General features: G+C 49.6%; 7 protein-coding genes across 7 annotated transcripts; 3 read left to right on the forward strand and 4 right to left on the reverse strand.

Moving 5' to 3' along the window:
• Window positions 1-117: 117 nt before the first annotated feature.
• PFICI_01612 (uncharacterized protein) lies at window positions 118-1,189 on the reverse strand (the record flags this gene model as incomplete). Its single annotated transcript, XM_007830193.1, has 2 exons — window positions 118-779; window positions 838-1,189. The coding sequence occupies 2 exons, from the start codon at window positions 1,187-1,189 to the stop codon at window positions 118-120; spliced, it is 1,014 nt and encodes a 337-aa protein (XP_007828384.1).
• Window positions 1,190-2,469: 1,280 nt separating this feature from the next.
• PFICI_01613 (uncharacterized protein) lies at window positions 2,470-2,922 on the reverse strand (the record flags this gene model as incomplete). Its single annotated transcript, XM_007830194.1, has 1 exon — window positions 2,470-2,922. The coding sequence occupies one exon, from the start codon at window positions 2,920-2,922 to the stop codon at window positions 2,470-2,472; it is 453 nt and encodes a 150-aa protein (XP_007828385.1).
• A 1,664-nt stretch (window positions 2,923-4,586) lies between these two features.
• Window positions 4,587-5,775, forward strand: PFICI_01614 (uncharacterized protein; the record flags this gene model as incomplete). The annotated part of the gene is made up of 3 exons (XM_007830195.1): window positions 4,587-4,809; window positions 4,867-5,016; window positions 5,087-5,775. The coding sequence occupies 3 exons, from the start codon at window positions 4,587-4,589 to the stop codon at window positions 5,773-5,775; spliced, it is 1,062 nt and encodes a 353-aa protein (XP_007828386.1).
• Window positions 5,776-6,999: 1,224 nt separating this feature from the next.
• Window positions 7,000-8,106, forward strand: PFICI_01615 (uncharacterized protein; the record flags this gene model as incomplete). Its single annotated transcript, XM_007830196.1, has 1 exon — window positions 7,000-8,106. The coding sequence occupies one exon, from the start codon at window positions 7,000-7,002 to the stop codon at window positions 8,104-8,106; it is 1,107 nt and encodes a 368-aa protein (XP_007828387.1).
• Window positions 8,107-9,331: 1,225 nt separating this feature from the next.
• On the forward strand, window positions 9,332-10,458 carry PFICI_01616 (uncharacterized protein; the record flags this gene model as incomplete). Its single annotated transcript, XM_007830197.1, has 3 exons — window positions 9,332-9,571; window positions 9,651-10,073; window positions 10,138-10,458. 3 exons carry the CDS (start codon window positions 9,332-9,334, stop codon window positions 10,456-10,458), a joined length of 984 nt encoding a protein of 327 aa, XP_007828388.1.
• A 476-nt stretch (window positions 10,459-10,934) lies between these two features.
• On the reverse strand, window positions 10,935-12,103 carry PFICI_01617 (uncharacterized protein; the record flags this gene model as incomplete). Its single annotated transcript, XM_007830198.1, has 3 exons — window positions 10,935-11,551; window positions 11,621-12,013; window positions 12,070-12,103. 3 exons carry the CDS (start codon window positions 12,101-12,103, stop codon window positions 10,935-10,937), a joined length of 1,044 nt encoding a protein of 347 aa, XP_007828389.1.
• Window positions 12,104-12,887: 784 nt separating this feature from the next.
• PFICI_01618 (uncharacterized protein) lies at window positions 12,888-14,344 on the reverse strand (the record flags this gene model as incomplete). Its single annotated transcript, XM_007830199.1, has 3 exons — window positions 12,888-13,523; window positions 13,585-13,998; window positions 14,048-14,344. The coding sequence occupies 3 exons, from the start codon at window positions 14,342-14,344 to the stop codon at window positions 12,888-12,890; spliced, it is 1,347 nt and encodes a 448-aa protein (XP_007828390.1).
• Between the last annotated feature and the right edge of the window lie 530 nt (window positions 14,345-14,874).

Consider the following 14,874-nt stretch of genomic DNA (forward strand, 5'->3'; position numbering starts at 1 on the left):
TCTGTGCCAGGCGGACAATCATATGCAAACATGTCCTTCCTAAGCGCCTCTCTTTGTCTCAATCTATAGAGTGGTCTAAAGAAGACTGTTGAATTCGCCCTCGACATGTTTTCGTCTCTAAGGGCCCATAGCAGCAGGCCCGTCGGGGTTAGTGACCCCGCCACTTGCATAGTAGATGGCCGCGGCACCAGCGCTGCTCGAGGAAGTCACATTAACTCCAAATGAGAGCCACGCAAATATGCCCTGGCTAATATTATCGCCCAGCAGGGTGTACTGCATGACGGGGTCAACACCCTCGGTAGCCGCCTCGGACGCCATGATATCGTCGGCCGAGTTCTCCGTCAAGGTCTGTTCGTTGAGGGTGTAGGGCGAGGTGGACTCGACGGTCGAGATGAGGTCCTGATCGAAAAAGGACTGACCAATGTGTGTGGCGGTGGCATCATGGCCCAGGGTGCCGTTGCGGTAAATGGTGGCATTGTGGTGCACCAGGACGTGGATATGGGTCGCGCGGCCCGTGTAGTGGCCCGGGAAGACGGAGTCAAACTGCGCGACGCCATCGTCGTCCGTCAGCTGGATGCCGCGCAGCCACGTGCTGTCGAGTCCGCCCTGCGGGCTGTCGACGCCAGAGTAGACGCCCGTGGCGTTGCAGTGCCAAATCTCCACGTACACGTCGGACACGGGCTCGCACGTGTCGACGTTGATGACCTGGTAGTCGAGGGTAATGGGAACACCAGTTTGATACTCGACAATGTTCTTACGAACGTATTCTCCAGTGACATCTGGGAGTCTATAAGCCAAGTGTCTTTCATTTCCTTGTTCGAGATGGTGGTTGCTTACAGTACGGGCCATCGGTCTCCTCGGGGGTCAAGACGCAAGAGTTTTCACTTGCAAAAATGGTACTTTCAGGAGTGTTTTTGGTGTAACCAGAAGATGTGGCATTGTGATCAGTGGCGAGGACAGACTCGAGGTCGCGCTTCCGCATCTGCTGGACGGCCTTGGAGCGTCGAGCCAAGTTACGCTTTTCGATGCCGCGAGCCTCGAGCTGCGAGCTGCAGTGAGAAAGGTTGCTACGTGTGCTAACCTTCTTGAATGCAGCACGCTGGGCAATGTCGGCGGACAGATCATGGCCTGGGTGTGCCGCCGTGAAAGCCGCAAGGGTTGCAAGAGTCGAGAAAGTAGAGAAACGCATCTTGATGAGGCTTCCTTTTGGTGTAGCACAGGATTGGATCGCTTAATTTCAACAACAATTTGTGTGGACGAACGGGAAATCGTGTGTGATCTTGTACATAGTATATATACAGATACAACTACTTCTTCACCGCATCAGATGCGGTCAAGTTTCCTTTAATGGTTTCTCTAAAATCCTATTTCGCATTCCTATCACTATATTGATGTGGACAACTTATTGTCCCTCTCATCTCGGTTAGAGTGCTTCGCAATCATCATGCTAGAGATCCAGGAGATATCTTGAATTCTCCTGTACGGTCAGAAATCCAGAATATCAGAGTGCATCTTAGAAACCCTCGCAAGCATAATTCTTTGTTAGGCGGCTTGTGGGGAATAAGGAGACCATCCTCGGGTCAAGATTTTCCATTTCTGTCTCTATCACTCACAATGATTGTCTCCCAAGTCTCCATTGTGTAACTGTTGCAGGAATCTCCAGACCAGCCTCTTTGGCCCCGCCGCAAAGATCTTGGCAGTTCTACGACGCGTAGCACAAAGGAGTCGAGCGACGAGGACTACGTAAACAGAGAGTCCACTTTATCCACACGGTTTGCTAATGGCTCAAGGTTGATTTGTCAGAGACACAACGCCAGTAATAACCATAACTTCACAATTGATTGGGTCAGAGTCTCGGTAGTTGGGTGTTGATCTTAATTCTAAGCATGATCAAGCCCATGGAGGCTTGCGTGTCCTTGGCTCATCCTGTGGAGACTGACTTGACTGGGACTTTGTGAGTAACGTCGTCTTTGGCCAGCTGGATTTGTGAATACTGACAGATCATGGCCGGAAACGTCACGAAGAGTCGGTTTTAGGCCGGCTACGGACTTTATCCGGCTGCCAAGCAGAAAGATTTTGCTTACCTTTTCTGGACTGTACACACGTTTACCCCAGTCGCAGCTCCACTATAAGGGCTAGACTCCATTTACCCCCAGCCTCACTTCCTGGCTAGCGTGACTATAATGTGTACTAGAAGACTCTCGTACTCGTGAAAGTGGACACGAAACTCGGGTTGTGATACCAGTGATTAGTGGTCACAAAATTCTGGTATGGATAGTCGTGCTCGTGGACGATCACTGCAGAGGCCGTTCGGAGACTTGTGAATTCTCACCACTGTCGCCATTCCACCATTGGAGAACATTATTATGCAGAGGTAGGCACAGGGCTTCTAGAACAGAGTTGAGCGTTGCTGCATTCAGTTTTGCTTGAAACACAGTTCGAATAAAACACAAAATTGTTTGTTGTTCTCTATGAGTAATATACTCTGGGCCAAAGGTTCATGCCTGTTTTCATGCCTGATAGGACAGGGAGTCCAGCATGTCGCGTGCGGTCATCACCTGTGCCATTTGCAAAGAGGTTGACCCAGAAAAGTGCACCACCTCTGACTGATCTGAATGCCAAGCCTCCATCTTCGTGCTCTCTCCAGATGCGGCTCTGAGATATGGCAGCAGATGGGGAATTAACCAGTCCGGGAGGCTTCAAGTGAGGGAACCACGTTTCCCCTCCGGTGCAATCGTCTTGTAGTATAGCAAAGAAACTTGCCTGTCTGTTCCATGTTGAACCATTGCCTGTGGAATCTAAGCGCCGTTCTTGTGGAACGTCGAACCAATCGGCATGGACATCAAAATGCTGCCCAGTCGTGTATCGTACAAGTTGTGGCGGTTGAAAATCATCGTGAGGAACGTTGAACATGCCTCCCATGATCTCTGTCGCGCGTCCAAGCACGCTCTCAACAACGGTATCGGTGATTCGAAGAACAGCCGTTCGTGGCGTCGGCGGGACGCTTGCACTTTGCCATCATTATTTGTCAACAAAGAGTCGCGGAAGAGAGGCTCGGCCGTGTCGAGTAAAACAGGTATCTCGTAGGAAGCCAGGAAATCGTGAAAGTAGATAACGAGTGGATCGGTGGAAACTATCTCGGTGCGATACGAGTGCGGCTTGCAAGGAAAAGCGGGTGATATAATTGATGCCAACCCGGAAGGCAGGAATGATGTGAGCTTTCTACCCACAAGTTGAAAGGCATGGGGACAAGATACACGGCTGATGGTGTGGTCCCCCAATGAAGGGATCGCGAGAGATAGGATCAAGGCAATGGCCGCAATGAGAAGAAGAATGCGGGTGTCTGCCATATCGGCAAAGTCAGGCGAGAGCTTTGATCTCAATCATTTCCATCTCAAGTTGCGTAGTCTGTCAATAATATGCTACGCGTCAACAAAAGTAATCTTGATAGTAGGCGCTGAAGGACGGCGCTGAAACAATGCTCAGGAAAGCCCCAAGGGCGGCGGGATACATATTTTCCGTCACCCTTTTCCGCGGTACACAGTACAGATCTGACATAAAGGTAGCACATGACCTGAATCACGCCCTCCTGCCATACCTAACAGACCTAAACATGTTTTCTTCAAAATATGCAGCAAGTTACATTTATTCGACCTTGATAAACCTTCCAAGCACAATTCTGTGCCTCAAGGAACTAGTCCGTGTAATCTGGACCTTCTGCCATGGCCCACCGTGGATCCATTCACCTGCCGGGTAAGAAGGACTAGCCATTACTATATCGGCCATAGGAATGTCACTATCTTGACCAACTGAGTTCGGTTACTCAACACAGGAGATGAATACCCTGGTGCAGCTTGCGGTAACTCGGGTTCGGTCAACAAAAGGAGGAGCAAATACACGTTGTAAAAATCAATGTATCACAGGCATTCATCTACGGATCAAAGCAATCAAAACCCCCTGTGACTGTATTACGTGTACTGAACATTTTTGACTGATTTGTTACTGGTTTTGGCTCGAGCATCGCTACCAATTTTGCTCCCTGCCTTGCTTCACTTTACCTGCAACATCCCTAGTATGGCTCTTAATGAGATAAGAACGGGGAATGCAATGACTACGATGATGCTGACGACGATGGGTAGATTAATACCTACGCAACGATACACCTTACTCTCGAAGGGCGCTTGGTTGTAGACTTCTCAGAAAACACCGGGCTGGCTCCACTGCAATAGGAGTTCTCCAACTATGCACTAAAGTACCTCACTACCTGGTGAGTATTTTCCTTGACTATTCTATCAAACTTCTCCAGTCAAGGGCCTGCGCATGAGCCACTGCGGCGTCAGCACATCGTCTTACGCGTAACCTGATTCCGGTATGGAGCTGCTCCTCCCAAGGACTACTCGAGGCTGAGCCCCAGGGAAGTAGATGAAGCATTCTCGAGTAACGCCAAATCGCAATTGGCCAGAACCTCTCAATACTTGAATACTATGATTGATATAAGAGAAGATGATTATGTCCTATGTGTCGATTTGCAAGGCCCAATTGTCACCTCTCGTTAGTCCCATCATCACCTTTTCATTCTCGCCAATATGCACTTGACGAAACTGGTCACTCCTCTAGCCGTTCTGGCAACCATTGCCCAGGCCCAAGGCAGTCACGACATAGAAGAAGAGATCAAGGTGCGCCGAGGCTTTCTGTCTACCCAAAAGCGCACTAGCTTGAGCCACTGCTCTGAGAAGCTCAAGGCCCGTGGCCTTGACGAGCGCAACATCAACCGTCGCGCCGCCGGTGTTCACGAGGCCCGTGTGAAGAGTGAGTCACTTGTTCCTTCTCATTGATAAGGACAAGGCAGACTTATGCACCGTTTAGGACAAATCACAAAGAGGTCGGAGGACGACGTTCTAGCCACCGACCACAACAAGACTTCGTCTGCATACAGTGAGAACACCGCGGCTGCCACACTGTTCGCCGATTACCAGTCCTGCCTCCTGACCCCACAGGTTACACAGGGACCATACTGTAAGGTTTCATCTACCCCACAAGACACGGCATTGGCAATGATCCGTCGTCCTGACATCGGTTCTCACAGATGTTGCTGATGAGTACGTACGTCGTGAAATCAGTGAAGACCTAGAGGGTGTCCCTATTGTCATGGACTTCCAGGTGGTTGACATCAACACCTGCGAACCTATGCCAAACACCTATCTCGAGATTTGGCACGCCAATGCAACTGGTGTCTATGCCGGTGTCGAGGTCGAAGGTAACGGATCTGGCGAGTCGGATCCCGGCAACTTGAACAAGACTTGGGGCCGCGGTATCCAGGAAACCAATGCGGATGGTGTTGCCCAGTTTGAGAGCATCTTCCCTGGCCACTACACCGGACGCGCGATCCATATTCACACTGTTGTCCACAAGAATGCCACACTCTACCCCAACAGCACTCTGGGTGCTGAAACCATTACCAGCCACATTGGCCAGGTCTTTTTTGATCAGGATCTAATCAGCCTTGTGGAAAACACCTACCCGTATACTACCAATGAGCAGGACTTGACCCTAAACGCCGACGACTCCATTATGGCTACCGAAACCGCCACTGACGGCGTTGATCCCATTATGGAGTACGTTATGCTGGGCGACAGCATCGAGGATGGAATCTTTGCTTGGGTATCTTTTGGAATCAATTCGACCTACTCCAAGGTCGTGGACCCCGTTGTCTACCTAACTGAGGACGGTGGTGTGGACAACCCCAACTGGGATGACGCTGATGGTCGCCCATGAGCAGATTTTTTCCAAATCTGTTTTCTCAGTGAATCGAAACCGTTTTGCCCCGACTACACCTAGTGCTCCAAACCCTACTTTGAGCTTCTGTATAGAAATTGAAACGCAGGTCGGCATTATTGGTGGTTACTTTAATCTATAAACCCATTATTTTAGACCAGAATTATTTATCTCCACATTCGATGTGTACCCCTCAAACACAGCGAGTAGTGAATTTCTCCATCTCGCAACTACAGCTTGAGCTTCTTCAGATGTGGCTTATTCTCAAAACCAGAGTGTCCTGAGTAATAACTTGATCTACGTGTTTACTTTGTTTTTTTTCTTCCCTCCCCTCCATGATAACTCCCCGATATCTCCGATGGATTGTAGGGGTCTGAGGGTTGCAAATTGTAAAGTTTTCGGTACCCATCGAAATGCTTCGTTGAAATGACGGGCTAGATCCGCTAGGCGACTGACGGCACCATTACCGTTCATTCATGGCGTACGGCATGCCCTGCTACGCTAGTATAGCGTGGCAGGGGCAGGGGCGTCGGGGAGGTTTATAAATTAAAGGATATTCATTGGTGTCAAGTATCATATGGGTCCATCGCATGCATGGGGCTTGTCACTTCCCCGCCCCTTGTTATAAAGAAATCCGGGAATCCGGGCGCCGATCATATTCCCCGTACAGATTTCATGGCTGAACACGGCAAATGATGCGTCCCGAGGAGACGCTTGAAATCCATGGATGAAGCATATAAAGAGACATAAAGGACGTTGTCGTCCCTATCCACCCAGCTTGCGTAAGCTTTCATGGCTCCTCAACCAGGCTTCATGCAAGTCCACGGGCGGCCAAGTTGGGACTGTAGTTCTGTCATGATTTGGTCTGCAGACTCCTTGAGCGCTGTACCGGCCATGATCCCCGGGCGTTCTCCGGACAGGTCTATGGCAAGTCAGAAGTACCGGACCCAACTTAGTTGGACAACGGGACGCGTAATTGATACCACATGTCTTTCCTCCTTACAACTCTGAGAGCGGTATGAGCATCAGCAGCCTGGACCTGGCTCATCACATGGAAGAGGTCATACTAGACGGTGAATACCAACCTGTCTGCGGTCTCTTCTATGAGCAGCATATAAAATGACCTCCCGCTGGAGCTAATTGATTTTATGCTGATGGGCATACTATCACAGCCGTCTCTCTTGAATTCTGCTCAAACTTACATTCTTTGGAAAAGCAAATACAATGCATCTCAAGGAACTGCTTTTCATCGCCCTGATGGGCAAAAGTGCAATAGCACACCCAGGCGCTGACCACGCTGCTGAAGCGCTCCAGCGCAAGGCAGCTCTGGCGAGGACTCGCTCTCTTGCATCATGCAACAGCGCTCTCGAGGCTCGCGGCATTCCCCAAGCGGCAGCTCGTCGCCGACATGCTCTGCTTTCGCAAATGCAGAAGCGCGTCATCCTTGAACGCGATCTCGACACGGCCCTCAACACTACCCATCACTCCAACCTGACTGGACTGACTGCGGATACCGACCCATCTGTCCTTTTCACTGGCAACGGCTCCTGTGCACTTGTCCCCGAGACCACGCAAGGTCCTTACTACGTCACTGGAGAGTTCATTCGCTCCAATGTCACCGAGGATCAGGTCGGTGTACCGCTTTACTTGGACGTACAATTCATTGACACCAACACCTGTGAACCGGTGGAAGGAGTGGCTGTGGACTATTGGCACGCCAACGCCACGGGTTCCTACTCGGGCATCTCAAGTCAGGCTGGCCTGAACACGACCTGGCTTCGCGGTATCCAGGTAACGGATGTGGATGGTGTCGTTGGTTTCCAGAGTATTGTGCCTGGACATTACACTGGATGTACTCATCACATTCACCTTCTCGCTCACAGTCCTGGAAACTGGTCTTTGCTGGAGAATGGTACCATCACTGGTGGTCACAGTACGCCGCACATTGGTCAAGTCTTCTTTGACCAGGATCTCCTGGACGAGGTAGAGACTCTTGTACCTTACACCTCCAATACTCAGGATTGGACCAAGAATGACGAGGACAACATTGTCGTCCAGGAGGCCGAAGCCACCGGCGTTGACCCTATGGTCAACTACGTTCTTCTCGGAGACTCGGTCTCTGATGGTATTCTCGCCTGGATCTCTGTCGGCATCGACCCTTCCGCCGTCTACGAAGTTGATTCTGCGGTTCAGCACACGGCTGACGGCGGTGTCGAGGACCCCTGCTTCTTGATGATCAACTTGACCCCGGATGACCCAGACCTGCCTCCTCTGCCTGCTTCCTGCACGGCAGCCATCACGGCAACTGCTACCGCTACTGCCAGCGCTTAGATAGATCTAGTGCATACTACGTATTCAAATACATAGAGCTTGTCTTTTCCAATTTATCAAAAGACTGTATAGTTGACACCAACTACCAACTCTACAGGTTCAGATCTAACCCATATCAAGATTCTTTACCGGTGCTCCTCGATGCTCGCGAGACGTTTCACTCTCCAACTGTTTAATTAACCTTGATTATGGCGGTAACGTTGTGAAATGTGGTACCGTCATTGTCTTGAGGACAGACACGGATTAGAAAACGGGGTGACACATGAGCCTGCTGGCAAAAGTTTTCTTTGCCGTAGAAAAATAATGTTCGATCTTTTCTCAAGATACTGAAATTGACAGAGTCAAAGTTCCAGGCCATAACTAAGTAGCCTTGCCATTGAGGAGTATTCCAAATCATGCTTGCCTTTATAGAATTGAAGATGAATCAAAATTGTTTTTGGGCCAATTTTAGTAACAAATGGCAGGATCCACTGTTGATAATCATGCGTACTAATTAACAAATGAGTTTTGTCAAAAAGGGGTAATTGGCATGTATGACAGACATGTCTAATATTATTCAGCTGCTGAGTAAGGCGTGCTTGACTGGCATCAGTGTGAGGATTGGTGCACGCAATGGCTTTTGCACGGGTTGATCCGCTGGTTGTGTTATGCCAAGTTGGCTGGGGTGTACGTAATGTTAGGGCTGGCTCAGGGCCGGGCAGAAAGCGGCGCCCCATCCCCAGAGCCTTGGGCAGCTCTAGATCAAGAACCAAAGCCTTTTAGTACCGGTGTGCAAGGCAAAATGACTTGCGCGTGCTCCATACAGATATCTTGGCAGAGTGATGAAAAAGAGTAGACGTATTTTGATCAGCCAAAACTATGACTACCAAATACGGGGACGGCAAGCATAGCCGCGTATAACGCATTGAACAAGTTCAACATGACACTGCCCTCTATCCTCACAGGCCAACCCACCTCCACAAAGGCTGACGACTAGAATTCGTCAACCTACGGGTACTTCATTTCATAATAGAATCTTGAGGGGTAGTATATTCCAGCAGGCGTTAAAGTGGGCCACGATGCATTTATCGCTTCCTAGAATTATAGGAAACTCACAACTATGGATTGTCTATTTAAGTTGTTAATTCCCAGGCCAGCGTTCTTAGTTTATTGACCTGCACGGATACTGCTGAAGCATTACCACGACTGCTTTCTCCCAATCCAACATAGGTGCAAACTGGTCGTCATGAAATCCATTTTCGCCCTGGCAACCTTGGGCGCTGTTGTCGCCGCCGACACCTGCGAATCGCCTGTGCAACGCAAGAACTTTACCTCGCTCAGCAATGAGGAGAAGTTGGCCTGGTTGGACGCCGAAGTCTGCTTGACCACCCACGATGCCGTCTTTGGACTTTATGACGGTGCAACCACTCTTTGGGACGAGCAACAATACTTGCATCTGACCATGTCCAACTACATCCATGGTGTCGTAAGTTGTGTTACTGGGAACGATTAAAATAGCGTTCTATTCTTCGATTCTTATATTTCCAACGCTAAAACTGGGCCAGGGCCAATTTCTTCCTTGGCATCGGTATTACATGACTTTGCACGAGAAGCTTTTGCAGACATATTGCAACTACACTGGTGGAATGCCTTACTGGGACGAACAAGTCGATGCTGATAATATCACCTTGTCCTCCGTTTGGGACTCTGTCTATGGTATCGGCGGCGATGGCAATTCGTCTGATAACCAAATCGTCACGGACGGACCATTTGCCAACATGGAGCTTCACGTTGGTGCCTGGTCGTTCAACACGGTCATCCCCAAGACGGCAACCTATCACCTCAACCGTTCCATCAGCGTCACCACATTCCAGGTCGCCAGCCAGGAGGGAGTCGACGCATGCTATGCACTCGAGTCCTATGAGGAAGCCTGGCAGTGCTACGGTCAGAGCCCACACTCGGCAGGCCACGCCGGTACTGGCGGCACGGTAAGTTTCCAATAAAGCTGGTTCACCCACTTTTCATCACTCTGCTAAAGATGTTTCTCTGCAGATGCAAGACCCGGTACTCTCCCCCGGAGACCCCGTGTTTTTCCTACATCACACCAATCTCGACCGATTATGGTGGCAGTGGCAATCGGCCAACCTGACTGCGCGATTGACCGACATGGGCGGTCAAAATGTTCCCACCGACGAGTTCAATGCTGCCAACAACTGGGATGCCCCCGGCGCCAACTTCACCGACTATAGCGGTGATCCGGGCAACGTCACGACCCTGAGTCATATCTTATCCATGTACGAGATGATTCCCAATGTTACCATTGCGGATATCATGGATATCGGAGGGGACGCTATTTGTGCCCAGTATGTTTAGAAGAACTAGCTGGTAGCTGCACCGGATCGGTTTGGTTTGAACCGGAGTAGACCGAAACTTGCAATCTACAGCCAAATAGCAACCGAAACCAAATAATTGTATGCTTGTATTCAAGAGGAGACAGTCTCTCTGCTTTCTTATATAGCACCCAACAAGCCACACACAACCTCGGAGATAGCTCTAAGCGACATATTACAGTCAACCAGCGTGCACGTGTGAAAACTACAGGCCAATCCATTTTGTCAATTTTTATTTTGGTTTTCATTTTTTGTCAAACATGTTTAGAATTCCAAATGTTTAAGCTGCTGACTAAACAAAAGGTTTGCGCAAAACAAAATCTATGGGCCAAAAGTCTGTGATCCACCATCCGCGGCTACGAGACGACCGATCCTGACAGGTACCGCTCAAATAGTGACTTATCTGGGGCAAGTGACATGAATTCAGGAGAGCAATTGCAAACATACAAGAGTAAGAACCTAGTCAGCTCGCCCGGGATTCTGGGTACTTCTCAGAACCGTCTTTGGTTCTCCAGTATAGCCAACTCTTCGCATCCAACCCTCTATAGAGCTGTCCCGGCCGGGTAGGATCCGGTCTAGCAGGTCAAAATCTCTCTTCAAAATCCTCGACTTATATAGATTGAACCAATGTGTAAAGTTTTGATCGTAGCTCAGATTCAACGCATTGGGATTGCTAATGGACATGTAGCCGACCTTGGTGGCACCTTGGTTTGGCAGCTTTGCCCAGGCTACATTGTTCCAGTCCTTGGCAGGGATGGACTTCCACGTTGCTGGTTTCCCCGTTACTGCAGTATACGCTGCGGCCAGCCTGCTTAGACTGGCAAACTCGACGGCGAGACCAATGTCTTGGCCATTTGCTTCGTCGCGGTGCGAGAGTGCCCAGTCAACGTAGCGGCCGAAATCCTCCAGGCCGACGAATGGGATCTCGCCCTCGTCGCCAATAGGCAAGGCGAATACGGCTGTTCCATCGGGGGTGAAACGAGGACGCAGATGCTCGTGAAGACTTTCGGCGTATGGTCCCGAACGAAGAATGGTCCACGCCATCGGGCTGTCTGTGCCTTGTGCCTTGATCCACTCTGTTTCTTTCCGTTAGTTACTTGTCACTGTCGCATGCATGTTGTGGTGGTGATGGGATGGGGACGGACCTTGAACTCGAGCTTTCCCTTCATAATGGCCGACGTACAGCTCGGGATCATACCCGCTTGCTTTGCCATTGGAGTCCAATCCACTGTAGATCAAGTGCTTGACCCCTGCTCTGGCACTCGTCTCAAAAAGGCGAATGCCCCAAAAGGTCTCTGCCATCTCACCCAACGCGAAGCCATCCGTGTTGACAAAGACTGCGTCTGCACGTTTTGCAGTTTCGTAAAAGGCGTCAAGGTCATATCCAGCATCCGTTTTGCTCAAGACGAGTTCCACATTGGGAAGGGCAGCCAGCTCTCGGGCATGAACGGAGGTAGTGCTTCGGGTAAAGACAAGGATTGAGTATTTGTTTGTTTCCGAAAGAATTTTGGTAATTACGGCTCCTTGTGCTCCGGTCCCTAGAGAGTCTTCTTAGTGGTTGACACAATAAGAACAACGTACTTGAATAGCTTACCACCCACGATGAGGACAGTCGATTTGGTAGTCATTGCTTCAGACGGCACTTTGGATTTTCGTTTTGTTCGATGGGTAGTATTATGTCAGACTAGGAGCTGCTAAGCGATGATCAAGAGTGTTGATTTTGTAAGTAATGATTTTCATTCTCTTTGTTCCAAGCAAGCAGTTCATGGTCGCCCTTTTTATGCCAATTGATGGTACTACAAAGTGTTTTGTCAATGTTGCACGATTGTTAAGCACAATTTATTGCGATTAAAAATCTCGGCTGCTTGTAATGGTGTTTAGAATTCAGGATTCGGATCTCGGCTGTTGTATTTGGCTGTGCCGTATGCGATTACTGATCCTTTATGGTCGTACCAGAAGCTTATGTCATGCCTTGGGAACACTGACTTTAGCTAGCGCGGGGGATCGTTTGGTTGGTAGTCTGACAGCGAGCGGGAGTTTCCAGAAGCTTCATTAGCGTACCGCAATGACAGCGCGACTCTGCATTCCCTGCACACACATGTATCTTGAAAGACGATATAGGTACTGTATGTACACAAACTACATTATATTATTCGCAATTATAAGATGACCAATCCTCAGAATCCCCGCTAATATAGTGGCTTGTCTTGGGAAATGGGCATAGTTTTCTGGTTCGGTTGCTTCCATCTGTAGGACCACTGCTAAGCATTTCCGCCGGCGGCACCCCCGTTTCTACCCACTGTACCAGAGCTTCTAGCGAATGCGCAGTAGCTGGAGCTTGGGAGTAACCTGATGAAGCTCCGCAATGACCACCACCTAGATAAGAATTGCATTAGGTCCAAAATGTCCAAATCAAGCACGAGGATGAATCTTGTTGATGGGAGGGAATTTACCTGGAATCATGTATAATTCAAACCAATCATCAATGTCCCCTTGTGTGGCGGCTGCCATTTGCTCGCGATGCTGTATAGGCCAGGTAGCAGCATTGAAAGGATCAGTCCACCCTTGGGTCACAATCATCTTGCCACCGCGAGTGCTAAAATTGGAGAGGTTCGGGTTAATTGCATCAATGAGAGTCCCCGCCCGGGCATCCAACACATCCACGTCGCTGCCCCAATTGAATGTGCTGGCGTTATAGGTCAAGTTGTCAAAAACGAGGTTCTGCAAAATCGGAATGGTAAAGGCGTCCGCCAGCATGTCCTCCTGATACATCCATTCTGATTCACTGCCAAACGAAAATCCAGGATAGAGGCTCGAGTTGTCTCTACTATCGTGGGGTCCGCCATAGATATGCAGAGCTGATGCCAGTTGCTCGGTAGTCAAGCATTGCACAGATTCATTGACAGCACAGCTCAGAGATGCAATGTCAAACTTGCATGATAATGGATCCTCAATCAGACCGTCGAGAACACCATCTTGCTCGTCGCATGCAGAAACTACTGCTGACTTGATGTAGTCGAGAGTCTCTTGTGGGAGAAAGCCTAAGCTCTATTTTTGGATCGTCAGTCAAACTCACCTTTTAGCCAAATTTGAAATGAGAGGTACTGACTGTTGATGGTATAGTATTCCATAAAAATGACAGGGCGAGATGTGAGTACCAGTTACCCGGACAGCCGGCAACGATTCCATCAAATAGCTCTGGATGGAACTGAGCGAGAGAAAAGCCTTGGGCACCACCCGTCGAACAGCCAAGGTAATACGAATAAGTCGGGGCGCTGCCGTACACGTATTCGATAACTTTCCTGGCCGGCGGTGTGAATAGTGCGATGGAGTTGTGAATCCACGCAGAAACCTCATCCTTGTCATGAAGATATGGGATGTATACACCGGGGCTGCCTTCGCCGTCATTGTTCTCGGATGCAAGATGGCCGGAATCTCCACCGGCAACAGCAAAGCCCTTATTCACGTTGAGCATCAGGGCCGCTTCGTCGACAATCCCTGCCATGCCTCCATTGCCTATGTCCTTCGTCAGCGAGAATGCATGGTCAAAAGTCCAGGGTAGACATGCCGACAGCAAGAAACCTCCCATTGTAGTCTGTCCCTTCTGGTAGCCATACTTCGAACCCGACCGAATGGTTGTTGGCATATGACACCTCGGCAAAGACACGACAGAATGGAATGGTGTTGACAGTCCCCGATATATTCAAACCAGACGCTGGTATGGAAGTCGTATTGACAATACTGACCGCCTCACCAAAGGAGATACCACATGCAGTCAAACTGCTACATTGCTCAGAACCGGTGGCAGTCACAGAGGTAACTGCTTGTGCAAAAATAGCCGCAACTGTTGACAGACCGAGACGAGCCATGATGTCAACAAATTGATCGCGCACACTTTCACAAGTAAACAGCCCAGATGCCCAACAACCAACGACGAGGGCTAAGCCGGCTATCAGCCAGTGAACGGCCTTTATACACACGGACTGGGACATGTCTCCAGCCTCAAAGCGACATGCGGGGATTTCGGGGTACAGTATGGGGAAGTGGAGAATACAAAGACAAAGTGCTCCAATATCGTGGCTCGGGGTGTCTCTCGTGACAACATGGGGGATCCACAAAGTTGTGCGAATCTGGTGAAATTTCCCGAGGCAAGGGACTTGTTCCCCAATATGACGTAGGATCCGGCAATTGGCCGTGGTAGTTGGGTTATTCTGTTCGATATTTATTATTTCTATCGGCCCTCGATTACAGGCGGTCAAAAACAAAATCGTCGGCCCCGTTCCGACGGAATGGAGCTTCGGCGACTAGCAGCCGAAATGCATTTTGTGACAGATGTATGGATGTCGTTCGGGACATTGCAGGTACTTCAATCGCCCTGAGGGAAATGACTTTTTCTTTT

This window comes from Pestalotiopsis fici, assembly GCF_000516985.1.
Source record: "Pestalotiopsis fici W106-1 unplaced genomic scaffold PFICI_Scf_1, whole genome shotgun sequence".
In the NCBI taxonomy this organism is placed as follows: domain Eukaryota; kingdom Fungi; phylum Ascomycota; class Sordariomycetes; order Amphisphaeriales; family Sporocadaceae; genus Pestalotiopsis; species Pestalotiopsis fici.